This window comes from Coturnix japonica, chromosome 1, assembly GCF_001577835.2.
Source record: "Coturnix japonica isolate 7356 chromosome 1, Coturnix japonica 2.1, whole genome shotgun sequence".
Classification (NCBI taxonomy): Eukaryota; Metazoa; Chordata; class Aves; order Galliformes; family Phasianidae; genus Coturnix; species Coturnix japonica.
In genome coordinates, this window is record NC_029516.1 from 103486853 (window position 1) to 103503299 (window position 16447).

The 16447-nt window shown below is 34.3% G+C and overlaps 1 protein-coding gene across 18 annotated transcripts in view; it reads left to right on the top strand.

Annotated features, from left to right (window-relative positions):
• The window catches only part of DMD (dystrophin), a 1014969-nt gene that overhangs the window by 423334 nt on the left and 575188 nt on the right, over nucleotides 1–16447 (top strand). For 14 of the 18 annotated variants that reach the window (XM_015884249.2, XM_015884262.2, XM_032449414.1 and 11 more), the window contains 7 exons: nucleotides 1705–1884; nucleotides 3728–3856; nucleotides 5613–5783; nucleotides 11204–11326; nucleotides 12641–12778; nucleotides 14547–14699; nucleotides 15625–15807. In XM_015884249.2, the coding sequence (XP_015739735.2) occupies nucleotides 1705–1884; nucleotides 3728–3856; nucleotides 5613–5783; nucleotides 11204–11326; nucleotides 12641–12778; nucleotides 14547–14699; nucleotides 15625–15807 (1077 nt within the window). Of the gene's footprint in view, nucleotides 1–1704; nucleotides 1885–3727; nucleotides 3857–5586; nucleotides 5784–11203; nucleotides 11327–12640; nucleotides 12779–14546; nucleotides 14700–15624; nucleotides 15808–16447 lie in introns of those variants that run through there. The other 4 variants (XM_015884284.2, XM_015884278.2, XM_015884319.2 and 1 more) reach the window with 4 other exon arrangements.

Consider the following 16447-nt stretch of genomic DNA (forward strand, 5'->3'; position numbering starts at 1 on the left):
TGGCTTTATCAGGATGCAGACTAGAAGCTGGTCACCTGAGGCATACCATACATGCAGGCAATTTAACATGGGAGATGGATCTGTGTGTCTGTTTTCAATTTCCTGTGTTGTGGGAACCCAGATGCCATTTCCCTAGGAAATGTCCAGGTGCTGGGCATTCAGTGGTGATGTAACTTCCCCGTTTCAATTAAGGCATGCTGCCAGTATTTGTGAAGTCTGTGAAATCTGAATTCAGAAATCTTGATCAAATAATTTTTGCTGTGTTATCCTGGACCAAGTATCCATAAATGTTACTTCAGAAAAGCATAAGTAAAAAGAGTTTCTTACAATGAAAGTCTTCAGAGTTCTATTTAACAGGAATTGCCAAGCAGTTTGAATGGGGGGGGCGGGATCAGGCCCAGCCAGTGTGGTTTCATGAAAGGCAAGTTGTTTCACCAACCTGATCTTCTATGATCAGTGACCTGTTTGGTGAATGAAGGAATGTCTGTTGAAAAATTAATATAAGCTTTATTACTCTATGTACGTTACCAATATTATGTATTTAATGAGAGCTGCACCGAAAGTAGTACCTTTTCTGTTATTCTGTAGGCTCATTACATCAGAGGCTGATGCTAGTGGTATGGCAGTAGGTATTGAGCCTTCCCATCATTATTCCATTCAATTTTATTGGCAACATGGTAGCAGAGAGGCAGTATGATACAGTGGCATTTGACATGCAAATGCCTATGAAGCACAGGTGTGGAATTAAATTTCTCCATCCTGAAAAAAAACTGCACCTGTTGACGTTCATTGATGCTTGCTGTACATTTTTGGAGGCCAACCAATAGTTGTGAGCACAGTGAGGCAGGGCAAAGGGTGGTGCATTTCAGCAGTGACAAAGTGACAGTATGTCACCTCTGCTAATGCAGATTTTTACAGGCACGATGTGCAGGTACATAATTTCTGGCAAAAATGCATAGCAAGAGGCAGTGACTGTGGAAAATAGTGTTTTTTTTGCTGAGAATTTGATCAGTCAAACAGTGTTGTTGTGTTATTTGTATCTGTTGTCATTTCCATGTAAATAAATAGGAGACGTTACTTTCAGAACATCCTACATATATGTGGTTTCTAGATGATATGGGTAGTATTTTAATATTTTAGATCACTGAGTAGAATCCCAGGTGAGTGGAATGAAAAGATGCGTTTCTACAGTTTGGAAACAAGACAATTGACAGTACAGAACATGGTTTCTGCTGAAAAAAAAAGATTGCATTGGCAAATACCAAAGCAATGCTGAAATCCTTCATAAGACAAGTTTTGGTAGAGTTCCATAAGCTTTGAGATGTTATTATAATGCTTTCTTACTGTCCTATTCATTATGTGCAATTTCATAGCTATGTCATTTTATTACATGCAAAGTAGATATCTCTAGGTAAATATTGTTAAACATAGTTTTGTTTTGGTTTGTTTTTTTTAATAATAAAGTATTAAAACTATATTTTGAACACTGTAGTGAGAGCTAATTCATTATTTATAAGAAGAATTTGTTTACTAAATATAAGAAAATGAAGAACACAATTTTATCAGAGCGAAAACCAAACAATTTATGTTATACATATTTCCCCAATTATAGGAAGCAAGAGGATGAACCTTGTGGCCGTTTGATTATCTTTGTGTGGACAGTGCTTAATTTACCTTTTTTTTTTTTTATNCTGCTGATTGTAGGAAACACAGAAGGAGATTGAGAAACGCCAAGTCCAGCTTAAGAATATCTGTGATTTAGGAGAGAATTTGAAGACAGTACTGAAAGGAAAGGAAAGTCTAGTGGAAGATAAACTCAGCCTCCTGAACAGTAATTGGATCGCAGTAACTTCACGTGCCGAGGAATGGTTAAATCTGTTAATGGTAAGAAAAATGCCTTTGTGCCCACAAGAGAAATGATGCACAGGTGTGGGTGCTCATTCTCATGGGATTGCTTTTTCTGGTGCCACAGAGTATGTTTTTCTAATTCATTGAAAATCAATCACATTGTTTATTTTGTTGTATACATATTATGTATATATATTAGTATTTCCCATTCTTAGCTGCCATAGTAGTTTCTGGGCCTTTTTTTTTTTTTTTCTTCCCTAAGACCTAGACTACTTGAATATGAATCAAGTAAAGGAAATGGCCAGTATTGGTACTGACTTTGTGTTTGTCTACATTAGCATTTTTGTTTGCCATAGAAGTGCAACCTGGAAGTCACCACTTGCATGTTGTTTTGGTCCTCAGAATGGATGTGAATTAAATTCATTTCAGAGGAAAGTGAATTAGAAGCTCTGTTCAGGACTACTTACGTCATGTGCTGAAAAATGATGTGGTACTTCAGAACTGTGTGGTCATCCTCTGGGCAATTTTGTGGTGCAAGTTTTGATGAGGATAGTTTGTTAAGGGACCCAGAATAAACCTCATAAAAAGTAAATTCCTGATACACATCTAATTTAAAATAAGAATTCCCGGCTGCTTAGAACTACTGGCAATCATAAAACTTTATTCTCTCCTTCGTGTTGTCCCAAAGAGTTGACAAAAGCAAAGAAGGAATATCATAGCCACCATACAGTGGCTGAGCACATAAGCAAATCTTCTATGATGTTTCTCTTCCTGTTGAAATCAGAATCCAATTTGAACCAAGAGTAACTGAAGTAGTTCTCAGGGATACATTAGACTTAACTTTTCAGAGCTTGATGTTTTAGAGCTCTACTAGAGACCATTATCTTAAGAATGCTTCTGTAACAGATATGCAGAATCAGTACAGGGCTTCTTCATCTACAGGAATCATCCAAGTGCAGACATCTATTTGTGTTTGCCCACTCTGAAAGACTGAAGCATTTGGTCCAGCATGATGTAGGTGCTCAGCTTCAATGTAGAACTGATTATAATAAATATATATTGAAGTTTATAGGTTGCTGTGGTTATGTAATTGGTAATGTTATGTAGCAGTATTGCAGTTTCTGTAAAAAAAAAAAACAAAACAACACAATACTTTTAGTGACTAAGAGGTACAACTCAATTAAACATTAGTGTTTGCTACTGTCACACTACTTAAATGTCCATATTCCTATAGGTGAACTGTATGTACTTATTTGCTCACTATAATTTTGAGGTGGGTATGCATACATCTCATTCTGTCTCATCAGAAAAGACAAAACATTTATAAATAAACAACAGCAACAACAAAAAGTTTTATTAGAGTATCAACAACAGTGGCTTTTTAAAAAGTAAAATTTGAAAGCAGATAAGCTGGGTGAAATGTACATGAAAATTTTATATATGTAACTCACTTTCTTGATGGAGATTTTGCAAGTGAATCCTTGTTTCCATCGTAGTTTCCATCAGCTCAGTAGCTCAACAAAAATCAAGCCTGACTCTTGGGAAATTTCACCTCCATTAGGCATGGCCACCAGCTTCCTGTTCCTCTCAGCAGTTTCACTGAGCTGCAGATGCGTGTTTCTGGCTGTGATTGTATCACCCTCCTGTCTGTCTCTTAGGAAGATTCTGTCTCTTCTAGAATGTCTTTCAAAGCAATAAAGTATATAAAGTGAAAGCAAACACATAAGATAGATTTTGTCCTTCACAAGACAAGTATATTGTATAAGAAGGAAATTTTGTTTCATAACATACATGTGTTTGCCACAAATGGCATAAATATGACTATTATTTCAGTTCTGATTACTTTTTTGTATGCAGTATTTACCTTTTTCACATACAGGAATATCAAAAGCACATGGAGGCTTTTGATCAGAAGGTAGCTAATGTCACGACTTGGATATATCGTGCTGAAATACTGTTGGATGAATCTGATAAGCAAAAGCCCCAGCAAAAAGAGGAAACTCTTAAGGTAAAAAAAAAATAAAAAATAAAATAAATGTGATTTTCTGGAAAACATTAATTTTATTCTGAAAAGGAATGTATCAGAACTAGCATATTTTTAAAGGTATCCAGAATTGATTAACATTATATTCTCTGCGATAAAGCTACCCTCTGGCAGCTGTAGACTTTGTACAAGACTGCAAAAGTTGAGTCCCTAAAGGGATAAAACCAGATACCTTATAAGTCTTGGTTACATCATGGTGAGTAGAACATCATCTTTTTAAACCTGTTTGCTGGAAAAAAAAAAAACTTAAACGGAGCTGGTTAAACAAAAACCCTTTCTCCCATTCTGTCATTTTTAAATACTTTTCTATATTTCTTTTATTCTTTTCTTATGTCTGTGGTATCTGCATTGGATTTCTCTGTCATATAATTGTTTTAGTCCTATAAACACTGCTTGCATTGATGCTAGCCCAACACCATGAGCAAGAATATTACATGGGGAACAATCTGCATAATAATGGCTGAGTGCATTGATTTACAGGTTTTATTTGGCCTCTTGCATCATTTGACTGACTGATGAAAAATTGGCATGTAATAATTGTGACAAAGTATCTACTTAAAATAATTTCTTTGTAAAAGACTTTAAGTTTTTATCTATATAGATTTATATATACATGCATGTACTTACTTTAGTAATAAGTGTGAAATGTTGCATATTATCTGAGAAATAGTTCAGAAATCAAAATAAGAATTGTATTGCTGATGGCAACGCAGTGATACCATTTACCAAAGAAAATTCCAGGGTAATCAGAATTTTCAAGTAGCACTTACACAGAGCATAAATCAATGTTTCATTGATCTCAGAATAATTACAGGACAGACTTCGGAAGAAAGATGAACAGTTTTGCCAACATAAAGCACAAAGTACTATTATCTTTGCCATCTATAAAAGTTTGCACTTATAATGCATATAGGCATTTCACAGACATTGTGAAATACTTCCTAATGCTCAGGTGTGTTTATGATTCCTGAATGTGTAGCTCCCCTATTTTGCCTGTGCCCGTATTGGCATCTTCTGTTATAATTATTACAGAAGTAGAAGGTATGGTTTTGTAAAAAATATTGGTAGATTTGTACGGAAATATCACACTGGTCTTCATCTCATTATTTTTCCCTCCCTCCACTGAACATTACTAAACAGTAATGAAAATAGCAACTGTTACCTTGAGTTCTTTAATGTATGAATTATGATCACAAAATCACAGAATGGCTTGGTGTGGAAGGGCCCCTAAAGACTATTCTGTTCCAACCCCCTGCCACAGGTACCCACTATGTCAGGCTGCCCAAGTTCCCATCGAAGCTGGTGTTGAGCATGTACAAAGATGTGGCACCTGCATCTCTGGACAACTAGTGCCGGTGTCTTAACACAATTAGCAACTTTCCTTATCTTTAAGATCATAAAATAATTGATTCTACCCTCAAATATGTTGAAGATTGTATTATGGCAAATAACAACCTCTCTAGAAATACTATCCAAAATTATATTCCAATAGAAGATCAGAAAAAAAGATATATAGATACATTCCTGCTGTAAATTTTGAGGGATGTGATTATGAATGTTATCTCATGTATTTATACTGTGTTTGCATGCTCATGCATAATTGTCTGAATTTGCTTTGTGGTTTTGCTCCCTATTCCTTTGCACACTCTCTCTCTCTCTCTTTCTCTCTCTTTGCATTTATTACTAACTTCAAGCCCTGTCTCTTGCTCACGGACTGTAGCGCTTAAAGGCTGAGCTGAATGATATGCATCCAAAGGTGGACTCTGTGCGTGACCAAGCGGTAGACTTGATGACAAACCGTGGTGATCACTGCAGGAAAGTAATAGAGCCTAAACTATCAGAGCTCAACCATCGATTTGCTGCCATATCACAAAGAATTAAGAGTGGAAAGGTAGGAAGACTTGCCTCTATATGGAAATGCGTACAGAATGGTATCTATATAAGGTGCACAGTTAAAACTCGTCAATGGACTATAGTGTCTTCAAAAGCTAAGTTTTTAAAGGAAAATACATTAAAATCCCATTTTTCTATTTTTAAGTGTGAGTGTTAGAGGGAGGTTTGGCATTAAGGGAGTTTTTTGACTACTGCGCAAATAGTGATATTCACTAAGTTTATATAAACATATACCTGTTACCTCACTAACACTAAAAATGAATATCATCTAGGCAATAATAAGTTTCTTAATCTTCTGAAATTACTGTCCATAACCATTTTTTATATGAATTAATTCAGAGGGGTAATTTTTATTACATGTTTTTTCCTATGAGGCTGAGACTCGTTAAGGTTTGGCATGCATGTATTTGTTTTTGTTTACTTCAACTTTACTTCAGCTAATTATCTCTTCAATTAGTTCAAATACTTAACTGAATATGAGTTCAATATGAACTAGGGCATTTTTGGCCAAGTTGTAACTTCTGGCGTGGAATGAGGAAGGACATAAACCATTCACCTTCTCCACTGTTTTTTGCTGCCTTTATTGTGAAGAGTTGTTTTGCAGATTAAAGCAGGCAGCCATGTAGCTTGAATAGCAGGAGTATATGGATCCTGATCCTATGTCTTTGTGGTAGCTAGTGTAATGGCACAGGAAATCAATGCACAGAGGATCAATAGCAGGGAAGGAAATAAGCCTTACAAATGCATAAGTAAGGTTGCATGATTTTCATTTCCTGTTTTGGACTTTCACAGTGATCAGTGCCCTCTGTAATCAGCACATTCTTTGTACATATTTGAGTTGATTTAGTTTTCATTTGTGGAACAGAATATGTCCTAGAGAGGGAAAAATAAATAAATAAATACATCAGCTTAATGATATAAACTATGAAGCAATGTGAATTAATTGTGTCAATATTTGCTTGAAAACAAGAGAGGTTAGAGGGACCTCCAGAAAGGTTGAGGAGAAAACCAGGGATAAGGTTTGTATTTTCTTTTCTTCAGTATATTGCTGAGTTGCACACTTATGAACTGCAAAAATGAACAGTGGCATGTAATTGGAATTAAATTAAAAATAAATCATATTAATCTTAAATGCAAAAATTATGCAAAGGATATGAATGAATTTTTCAGAACACTCTTTTTTATGGCCTCTCTCTTCGAGAAGTATGTCTTATTTTGACATTTGTTGTTTGTTTTATTCCAGGAATTATTAGTCTCTCCTGAAAATCCAAGTACTTTCTCATAGCCTATATGCAGGCAAAATTAACTTCTGGATTGTTTAAAACTGATGCGCTATTTGGCTGAAAGATGAAAATATTATTTGTTTTGTAATACAAGCAAGCTCCAACAATTGTCTGACTATATCATTTCATCTTTGCTAGTTAAGATGAACTTTAACTGGATGATTTCTAATCATTTTGCTCTTCAGGGACACAAGTTCCTTCTGTAACTGAGTGCAGAGTTATTGACATTATTTCTTTGACCAATGTAGCATTCCTTACTGCACAACAATAAACAAGACATGTTTTTCCAAAGCTGCTGCCCTTTCTAAGTAGTTTTAACATAGATTTTGAGGAATATTGATTCTGTGTTATTATGGTGGGTAGACATCATCCAGCAGCATTTAAGCACCCACACAGTAACTCACTTAGCTCTCATCCCCTCAGCAGGATGGGGGATTGGAATAATGAAAGTGAAACTGAGAAAACTATCTGGTTGATACACCGACAATTTCATAGGTGAGGGGAAAAAAAGCAAGTGCCATAAAGACACATTACCTCCCCTAAGCGCATTGATGCATAGACTAGTTTTCATCAGTGGATACTTTGGAAGTGGGACCCACTTCTTTCTCTCCTTATGTACTTATTGGTGTTGTTGTTTTGCTTTGGTTATTTTTTGTTTGTTTTCTTTTTCTGTTTGTTTGTTACTTTGATTTTTTGAAGCAAGTCTTTATATGATATGGTATCCCTTTGGCCAGTTCAGGTCATCTGTCCTCTCCCAACTTTCCCAACCCCCAGCCTACTCATACTCCTGTGACTTAGGATGATTATGTTAGGGATTTTGTTTTGTTTTGTTTTGTTTTGTTTTGTTTTGTTTTGTTTTGTTTTGTTTTCCTGGCAGCCATCATACTTTCAGCAGTTCCAATGTGCTTCTACTCAGTACAGAGGTAACAAACAGTAGACAGAGGACATGGAGGCACAAACAACTCTATTGTGTAACATTTCTATTCTGAATACTGCAGTACGGAACTCCTTCTGATTTGTGCCATACTCTTCCACTGTGTTGTAAGGTGAAACGTTGTAATGAGGCATCCATTGATGAAGTGATCTAAATAATGCAGCTGCCAGTGGATGATTTTTCATGGGTTAATTGTTTGCATTGTGTGCTGTGAGCTCACTCAAAGAAGGACAAAAAGACATTTGTCAGGAAAAAAAATATATATATATCTGTCTTCAGAATATAACATACAAATGTCTTCAACATGTCAACATTCTCACTTAGATTTTATTTCACTTATGAAATGTACAGAAAAAAAAAATAAAAATGACTTGGAATGGCAGCACCTCACTATGTTTTTTTACTGCATATACCTAGCAAAATAAGAATAGTGACTACAGCACATTGTTTTAACTGCAGGTGAGAATTTAGGAAACCTTCTCCAGTACTGTGGAAAATGGACAACTACACTGTGACTGGTAAAGGTTGTCCGTAGTGCTGCACTATTTCTGAACTGTATTCATTTGTATAAAGGACTAAATTTTATATCTTGGCTTGTTCACATCTGTAGAAGTAGAGCCGTACTTCCCTTAGTCATAATTTCAGATTTATGGGCTGATAAGTTATTAAGAGATAGTATACTTCAATTTTTTTTTTTTTTTTGTTTACTAATATTTAGTTAAAAATAGACACTCTGCAGTTACACTGAAAAATCAATTTGAGAGGCTAATAAGCTTTTATAATTAGTGTACAGTCAGTTCTTGCATGTTTTGAAATTATTTTTAAAAGTACTGACAATTATCACTACGACAGTGAAGTAAATAAAAAATAGCAAATAAATTCAAGGAACAATGAATAATTGTGGCCTGAAATAATTAAATGAAGCTGTAAGTATATCACAGTGTACTGAGATTTAAAATTTTCAAGTGTTTTTTAAACTTTATTCAATTACTAGAATTTCAGCGAGTATGTTTCTTTCCATTATACAAGAAGATAATAGTAATTAAATATTCTCCTTTTATTAGTGGATTTCTCTTCTTTTACTGATACTTTTGAATATATTCTTCAGATCATTTGAGTATAGATTACTTTGTATTTTGCTGTTATTTCTGCCTTGGTTCAAGTAGTTGCTAGGTAAGAAGCTGAGCTTCTTCCTGAAAATTTTTAAGAACAGTATGTTTCCTTATGAATATCATCCATTATTATATTTCCATTAATGTGTATAAGTGTACAGAGTTTTTGTCATTAAAATCATCAACCAGATACAATTAATGTATTTTTACTCTAAATTTCCCAGTTCATCTGTGGAACAACTGATAACAGTTTACAGATCTTCTGACTGTTAGTTGATGTCTAGCCTCTTTTGTCTGACTGAATAGCTTTGGCTGTTAACATCTTGATTACAAACATATGCTTTATAAAAAAAAGACCAATTGTGCTGTAGAGAAATGTACAAGGGAAGTGACAAAAATTTAATGTACTTATCACTTTAGTAAGTAGACAGAGGTACATCAAAGAGTTTCTTGGTCATTAAGAGAAGAACAGATCAGTGATCACTACATGAGACTGTGTGTGTGCACGTCTATGGGGTTGGATGACATGCAGTCTAAGGTCCTGAAGGAACTGGCTGATGTGGCTGCCAAGTCACTCTTCTCATATTTGAAAAGTCTTGGGTTTCAGGCAAAGTCCCTGGTCACTGGAAAACATTACTTCCAATTTTAAGAAAGGGAAATTACGGGCCAGTGAACCTCATCTCTGTGCCTAGAAAATTCATGGAGCAGATTCACCTGGAGGCTGAGTTACAGCTCATGCAAGACAAGAAGGTTTCACCAACTGTTGCTCGTGCCTGACCAATCTGTTGGCCTTCTATGATGGACTGACAACATCTGTGGACAAAAGAAGGGCAACTGATGATGTCTGCGTGGATGTGGTCCTCCACTCCATCTTTATCTCTAAATTCAGAAGGCTAGTCTGTTGGATAAGAAAGAATTGGTTGGATGGTCAGAGCCAGAGGATTATGATTAACAAATCTATGTCCAATTGAAGGCCCATCACAAGTAGTGTCTCCTAGGGGTCAGACATGGGACTGGTGCTCTTAACATTTTTATCAATGACATAGACAGGGTGATTGATCATACTTTCAGAAAGTTTACTCATGACACTAGCCTGAGTAGTGTAGTCAGTATTGGCAGAAAGAAGGGATTCCATCCAGAGGGATCTGGACAAGATTGGCAACTGGGTCCACATGAACTGAATGAAGTTCAACATAGCCAAGTGCAAAGTGCTGCACTTAGATCAGGGCAATCCCAGATATGTCTACAGACTGGGAGAAGAACTCATTGAGAGCAGTGCTGTGGAGAAGGACATAGGTCTCTTGGTGAATAAAAGGCTGGACATGATCTAGCAGTGTACTCTTGTAGTCCTTATGGCCAATCGTATCCTGGGCTGCATCAAAAGAGGGGTGACAGCAGGGAGAGATTGTCCCTCTCTGCTTTGCCTTTGTTAGGCCTCACCTGGAGTGCTTTCTAGAAACAAGGTTTTGGTTATTATTTTTTAGTATGTTGCATAGTATCTTTAAGTGGATATCTTATGTAAAATTAAACTATTTATTATTATTATTTATTTATTTAATTAATTAATTAATTTGAGATTGATGCTTTGTAATCAGTCTGGTATTTTTGCTGTTCTATTTGACAGAACAGTGACTTCAAAACACTGAGACATATTATCCTGAAATTGTTCTCAATTGGTAGCAGAGCATGGTTTAAATTGACTACTTGTTGCCATACTATTTCTGGCAGATCAGATTTAGCCAGCTAGTGTCTACACTTAATTTTTTATACACTGTTTATCTGAGCCTATTCTTTGCTCACAAATGTGAGAATATTGTTTTTTTAAAAATCTTCATTTGCCACAGAATTCTAATTGTATCTTTTGTGTATTTCTTACATGAGAACCCCAGGATATTGTAAAATTCTGAACTTTATTTGTGTATGTGTGTAGTTAGAGTTGTACGGTGATAATTTTTTCATCTTATAAAAAATCTAGTAATTTTTTAGTAATAGGGAGTGGAACAGATGTCTGTTCTTGTTTATGTTTCTAATAAGACTATTAAAGATGTAATTTAAATAAATTTAAATATTTGTATTTTTCCCGTTCTAGCCCTTTATTCCTTTGAAGGAAGTGGAGCAATTTGACTTTGATATACAAAAATTGCTTGAACCACTGGAGGTTGAAATTCAGCAGGGGGTGAATCTGAAAGAGGAGGACTTCAATAAAGATATGGTAATTTGATTGAAATGGAAGTTTGAATGAAGTAGATAGGAAGATGAAAAAGTGAAAATGAGAAACTACCTTATTTGTGTTAAGATCTTTAGATATGACTTGGACAAAATTTGACTGTGCTAATATATTATAAATTCAAAGGTTCCAAGTTAGCATTAATTCAGAGTACTGTATCTGTTTTGGCAATATAGTAAAAGAAGACATTTACTAAAGACAAATAATACATGGAGATTAGTTATTAACATATATGGTCATACCTTATATTGTGAATATGTGACTGTGGTAAGTTTAATTACTTATGTTTGTTGTTTGTGGATAGTAAAATGATGTATGTGTATTAAAACAAAAACAAGAAGTCATGAACAGAATACCGCTGTGAATTCTTCAATGTAATTTTCAGATGAATGGCATTTCTTATATAGCCAATAAAAGAAGATCTTTATCTCTAAGGTCCCTTCCAACCCGCATGAAACTATGAAACTATGAAACTATGAAATCTTTAGGATCCTCACTTTGTGAATCCTCAGCAAGATCAGATATATATTTCTTTACAAGCAATATAAATAAACAGTATTGTATTTCCTTTCAAGGTATTATTCAAAGATAGATCTTTTATATCAATGCTAAAAGGACATTTTTTACCGTTTTATTTTATTTTTTTAATGCAGGAAAAACATAAGCAATTTGAGGCTGTACTTACTCAAGTGGTTAATAAAAAGTTAATTAAGTTTTATGGGGGTAATGTTCCAATGCTATAGCATTATTTATTTATTTTTTTTCCCTGTTTATATATGTAGAATGTTTAGTGTTGTTTCAAAGATGGTCTTGAAATCTGTAGGAATCGGTTCACCTTCTGTATGAAAAGTACATAGTGGTACCATTTTCAGTGCTAGAAAGCTGTCTTGTATTGTATTGATACTATTATATGAAATGCTTAGGAATCACATTGTCTCTACCATACTGACAATTTCAATGATTACTGAAACTTCTGTAGAATATTTGAGATACACATTTCAGTTTTCAATTTGAAATATTTTATCTTTCTCTCTTTAATGTTTTTATCCTGTTATCCTGGATGTTCTTTATAATCTCGTATAAAACATCTGGAGCTTTTCATTTGCTGTTTTATTTGTACCTCTCGAGTCCTTCATGTGATACAGAAAGTAAATGCTATTATATCTTCAGAACAGATCTGCAAGTAGCTTTTAGATCTTTACTTTAGCATAGGAAGTGTAGGTTTATATGTCTAAAACTCCAGTACTTAAGTGTTAGTTAAATTAAATGCCCATTTTACCTGTTATTATTTTAAATCAGAGTGAAGATGATGAGAGCACAGTGAAAGAATTGCTGCAAAGGGGTGACACGCTTCAGAAAAGAATCACAGATGAGAGAAAACGGGAGGAAATAAAGATAAAACAACAGCTGTTGCAGACTAAACATAATGCTCTCAAGGTATAGGAGCTACCGTTATAAGCACATGCAAATAAAACAGATTTTTCTTCATTTCAGGGTAATGTTCTGTAAAGTTAAATGAATCCCCATTACTATTTAGAGATAAGTCATTTGGAGCTATTCAGCTGTAAGCATATAGTTGGTTGTACTATTCCTTGAAGCTTTGGAAAAGGCATATTGACTGTGCCGAGTAATGAGCACTGTTTTGTCACAGTTTTGGTGACAACCAGATGATTACCAATCAGACAGTAAACACTTATTTGGTTGTATTACCTCTTTTTAAAGACGCTTTGCAATTTTTATGTTTCTCTACCAGCACTCCAGACCTTAGCTACAATGCAGCCTCGTGAAATTAGATTCTGAGTTGCAGAACACTTTTGTTGTAATTAATAATTTGGTTTATACTATACTAGTAGAAAATAAATAATAGCGTGCTGACATCTTTCAACAGGAAATGTGACACTCCCCTCTTTAAAATAGTGGTGGGGTAGATTATAATCTATATCAGTCTGTCTGTATCAGTAGAACTAGCAGATAAGAAGATGAAAATCAAAGTCATACATCTAAATTCTGTTCTGAGAGATTTAATTTAGGATATCAACTTCCTGGAGAATAATAAAATGTAGAAATGAAGAATTTTGTAGTTGAAAGATCAGCTTTGTCACCTTAGAGGCATAGACTCTGGCAGTTGTATCTGAATAATTTTTCCTTCGTCAGGATGCATTTTTCTTGAAAATTTTCGTTTAGCTCTTCTTAACACTAGGAACACAGCATGCTTACATTTAATTACTACTTATTTTTGAGCATCTTCTTTTGTTTCCTATGGGTTTCATTCTAATTTCTACAATTTTGCTATGTGAATGCAGTATAAGAATAGCTGGAATGTGTTGGTGTTTTGTTCTCATTATGTTGTAACTTAAAATATGTTAGGTTTGTCTTGGATTTTTTAAGTTAAACAGAACTAATTCATATTTTTTTAATGGAGGAGAATACTGTTTTTAGAGTTATAGTACTGGCCAGATTTTTACTGTTTGTTTCCTTTTGAGTTGTTCAGTTGAGCATTCAACCTTGTCAAATAAAATTCATGGAAGGTTGAAGCAAATTTGTTTGCATAATTTTTGTATAAATTATGTAAGGTGTGTTGTTTTTTTTTTTAAGTCACTTCTTAGTAAGATGTTATTGGAATGAAAGTATTTTTGAAATCTTCATGAATGAAGCTAAACACTTAAAGTATATTTAGTAATACTTCCAGGACAATAGTATTTTTTTCATGTCCTATTCAAGAGAAGTTTTAATACTTTAATAAATCTGAGTCGTAAGCACATGTGGTATGTAATGGTCTATAATACATTTTTTTGCATTGAAATGATTTTCTTTAGAATAGCCACAGAATTTTCACATATGTTAGAATTTCACAAAACACAGGAAGCCCACTTACACCTAGCTACTATGTGGTCTGCGTTTCCTTCTATCCAGTAAGTATTCTGAGGAGAAGTGTTTTATATGTAGAAAGATTGATATTTATGTAGGTGTGTTAACTTCTCTGAGTATTGCTCACATATCCACGTTCCTTTAACATAAACATTTACCTGTCAAACTGATGAAAATAGCCTGTATTTTTATACTTCCACATTCAATTTAAAGATAATCATTTAATTAAGAATAGTGGATCTGTTACCTTTCCTTTTTTCCTTCAGTGTTCACAAATGCCAATTCATATTTTATAAGTCTTTCATTCATAATCTAATAATGTCTGCACTGTAAACAGGACTTGAGGTCTCAAAGAAGAAAAAAAGCTTTAGAGATTTCTCATCAGTGGTATCAATACAAGAGGCAGGCTGATGACCTAATGACTTGGCTGGATGACATTGAGAAAAAGTTAGCCAGTCTACCAGACCACAAAGATGAGCAGAAGCTAAAGGTAATGGTTTTTGGGGGGGATGGCATCGGTAGATCTATTTGAGTGATAAATTTATTAATTTAAAAGATGGAAATTAAAGTAATATTTCAATAAATGTAAAATATTATTATTTCAATAGATTATTTCTGATTTAACTAAAACAAATGCTAACAATCTATATTCAAACTGATATTTATTTGTTGTACTACCTCTTGTATTCATTTGTTACAATAATTGTTACATAAATTATTTGAAAAACATTAAATTTTTTTTTTGTCAATATGGAGTGTGCAATGTATTAAGAAGCATTAAATGTTTTTTAGTAAAAATTGTAATTGATTTTATGTATCTTTGTTCCAGATGAACAAATGACTTACCGATAAATGGATGACCTCTATCTCATGTTAGCACATTCATTTTCATCTGAACATTCATGTGTCATTGTCAAAATCTGTAGATTTATTTACATATTGTCAAAGGTTTTCCTAGTTTTTTTGCCTCGTCTTTCTTTGCTTCATTCTCTGTTGAGTTTCCCATAGAGTAAAACAGGAATTAAGCACTGTATTGAAGATTCAGATAATATATTTGTAAACTGTCCGATTATTTATCCTGAATAGCCTGACCCTTACTGATTAAATAATTAATAAGAATCTACAACCGCCCATTACAATGTGCTAGCAAGAATCAGAATGTGGAACCCGTTGGCCGTTGCTAACTAATTCTCAGTTTGTACTAGATTCTGATGTATCTACAGCCAGCCTACAAGAAGGTTCCTTAATCTCAGTTATTTTTTGTTTTGTTTACCTCTAAGATAAGAAATAGCTGAACATTTTAACTGTAACAATAAAATTGAAATGGAAGTTCTGACAGAAGTATTTTGCTAATTATAAGTTGATTGATCTAGTTAGCTAACTGTCCTGGGCCCTGTATTGGTTTTGCTCACTAGGAGATTGGTGGAGAGTTGGAGAAGAAGAAGGAAGATCTGAATGCGGTGAACAGGCAGGCTGAACGCCTGTCTAAGGATGGGGCTGCAAAAGCAGTGGAGCCAACCCTGGTACAGCTCAGCAAGCGCTGGCGAGATTTTGAGAGCAAATTTGCTCAGTTTCGAAGACTCAACTATGCACAAATTGTGAGTTGTTATTGGCAAACCTGTATGTTTGCAACTGCTACTGCTAATAGAATCCTACTAACATTGAGAGCATCAGGGTCAGTGTCAACTCTGCAGATATTAATAAGAAAAACCCTATTGTCTGCAAGTGGGAAAGTCGTTATATTCTAATACAATAATTCTCTGTTTTGGTCTTAAACTTGCCCTTAAGTTAAATTAGCCAACTAACGAAAACTCAGCAATGAAAAGCTCATGTTTATTTCTGTTGCTTCATTATTTTTCCATAACATTTTCCAGTTTAAAAATGTCAGTTTGCCATGCATGCATTTTGTTCAGTAAATGTGTATATCAAAAAAGTGTTATTTTCAAACTACCCATTCCATGCCAATTTCAATTGTTTTTATTTATCCATAGTACATCTTTATACCAACTTTAGAAAGAGATAATTTTTTTCTTGCACTTTGTTATATGTAGTCTTTTCTTCAAGCACTTGAAATTTCAAAGTTTTTTTTTTTTTTCCCAAGAAACTGTATTTTTACATTGAACGAGATAAAATAAATGTTTTGTAAGCTAAGTTCATGTTTTCTTATCTTAAAGGGTTTAATAAATATAAAATATAATTATTCTTACTGGTTTATTGATGCTGCTGTAACTGCATAAG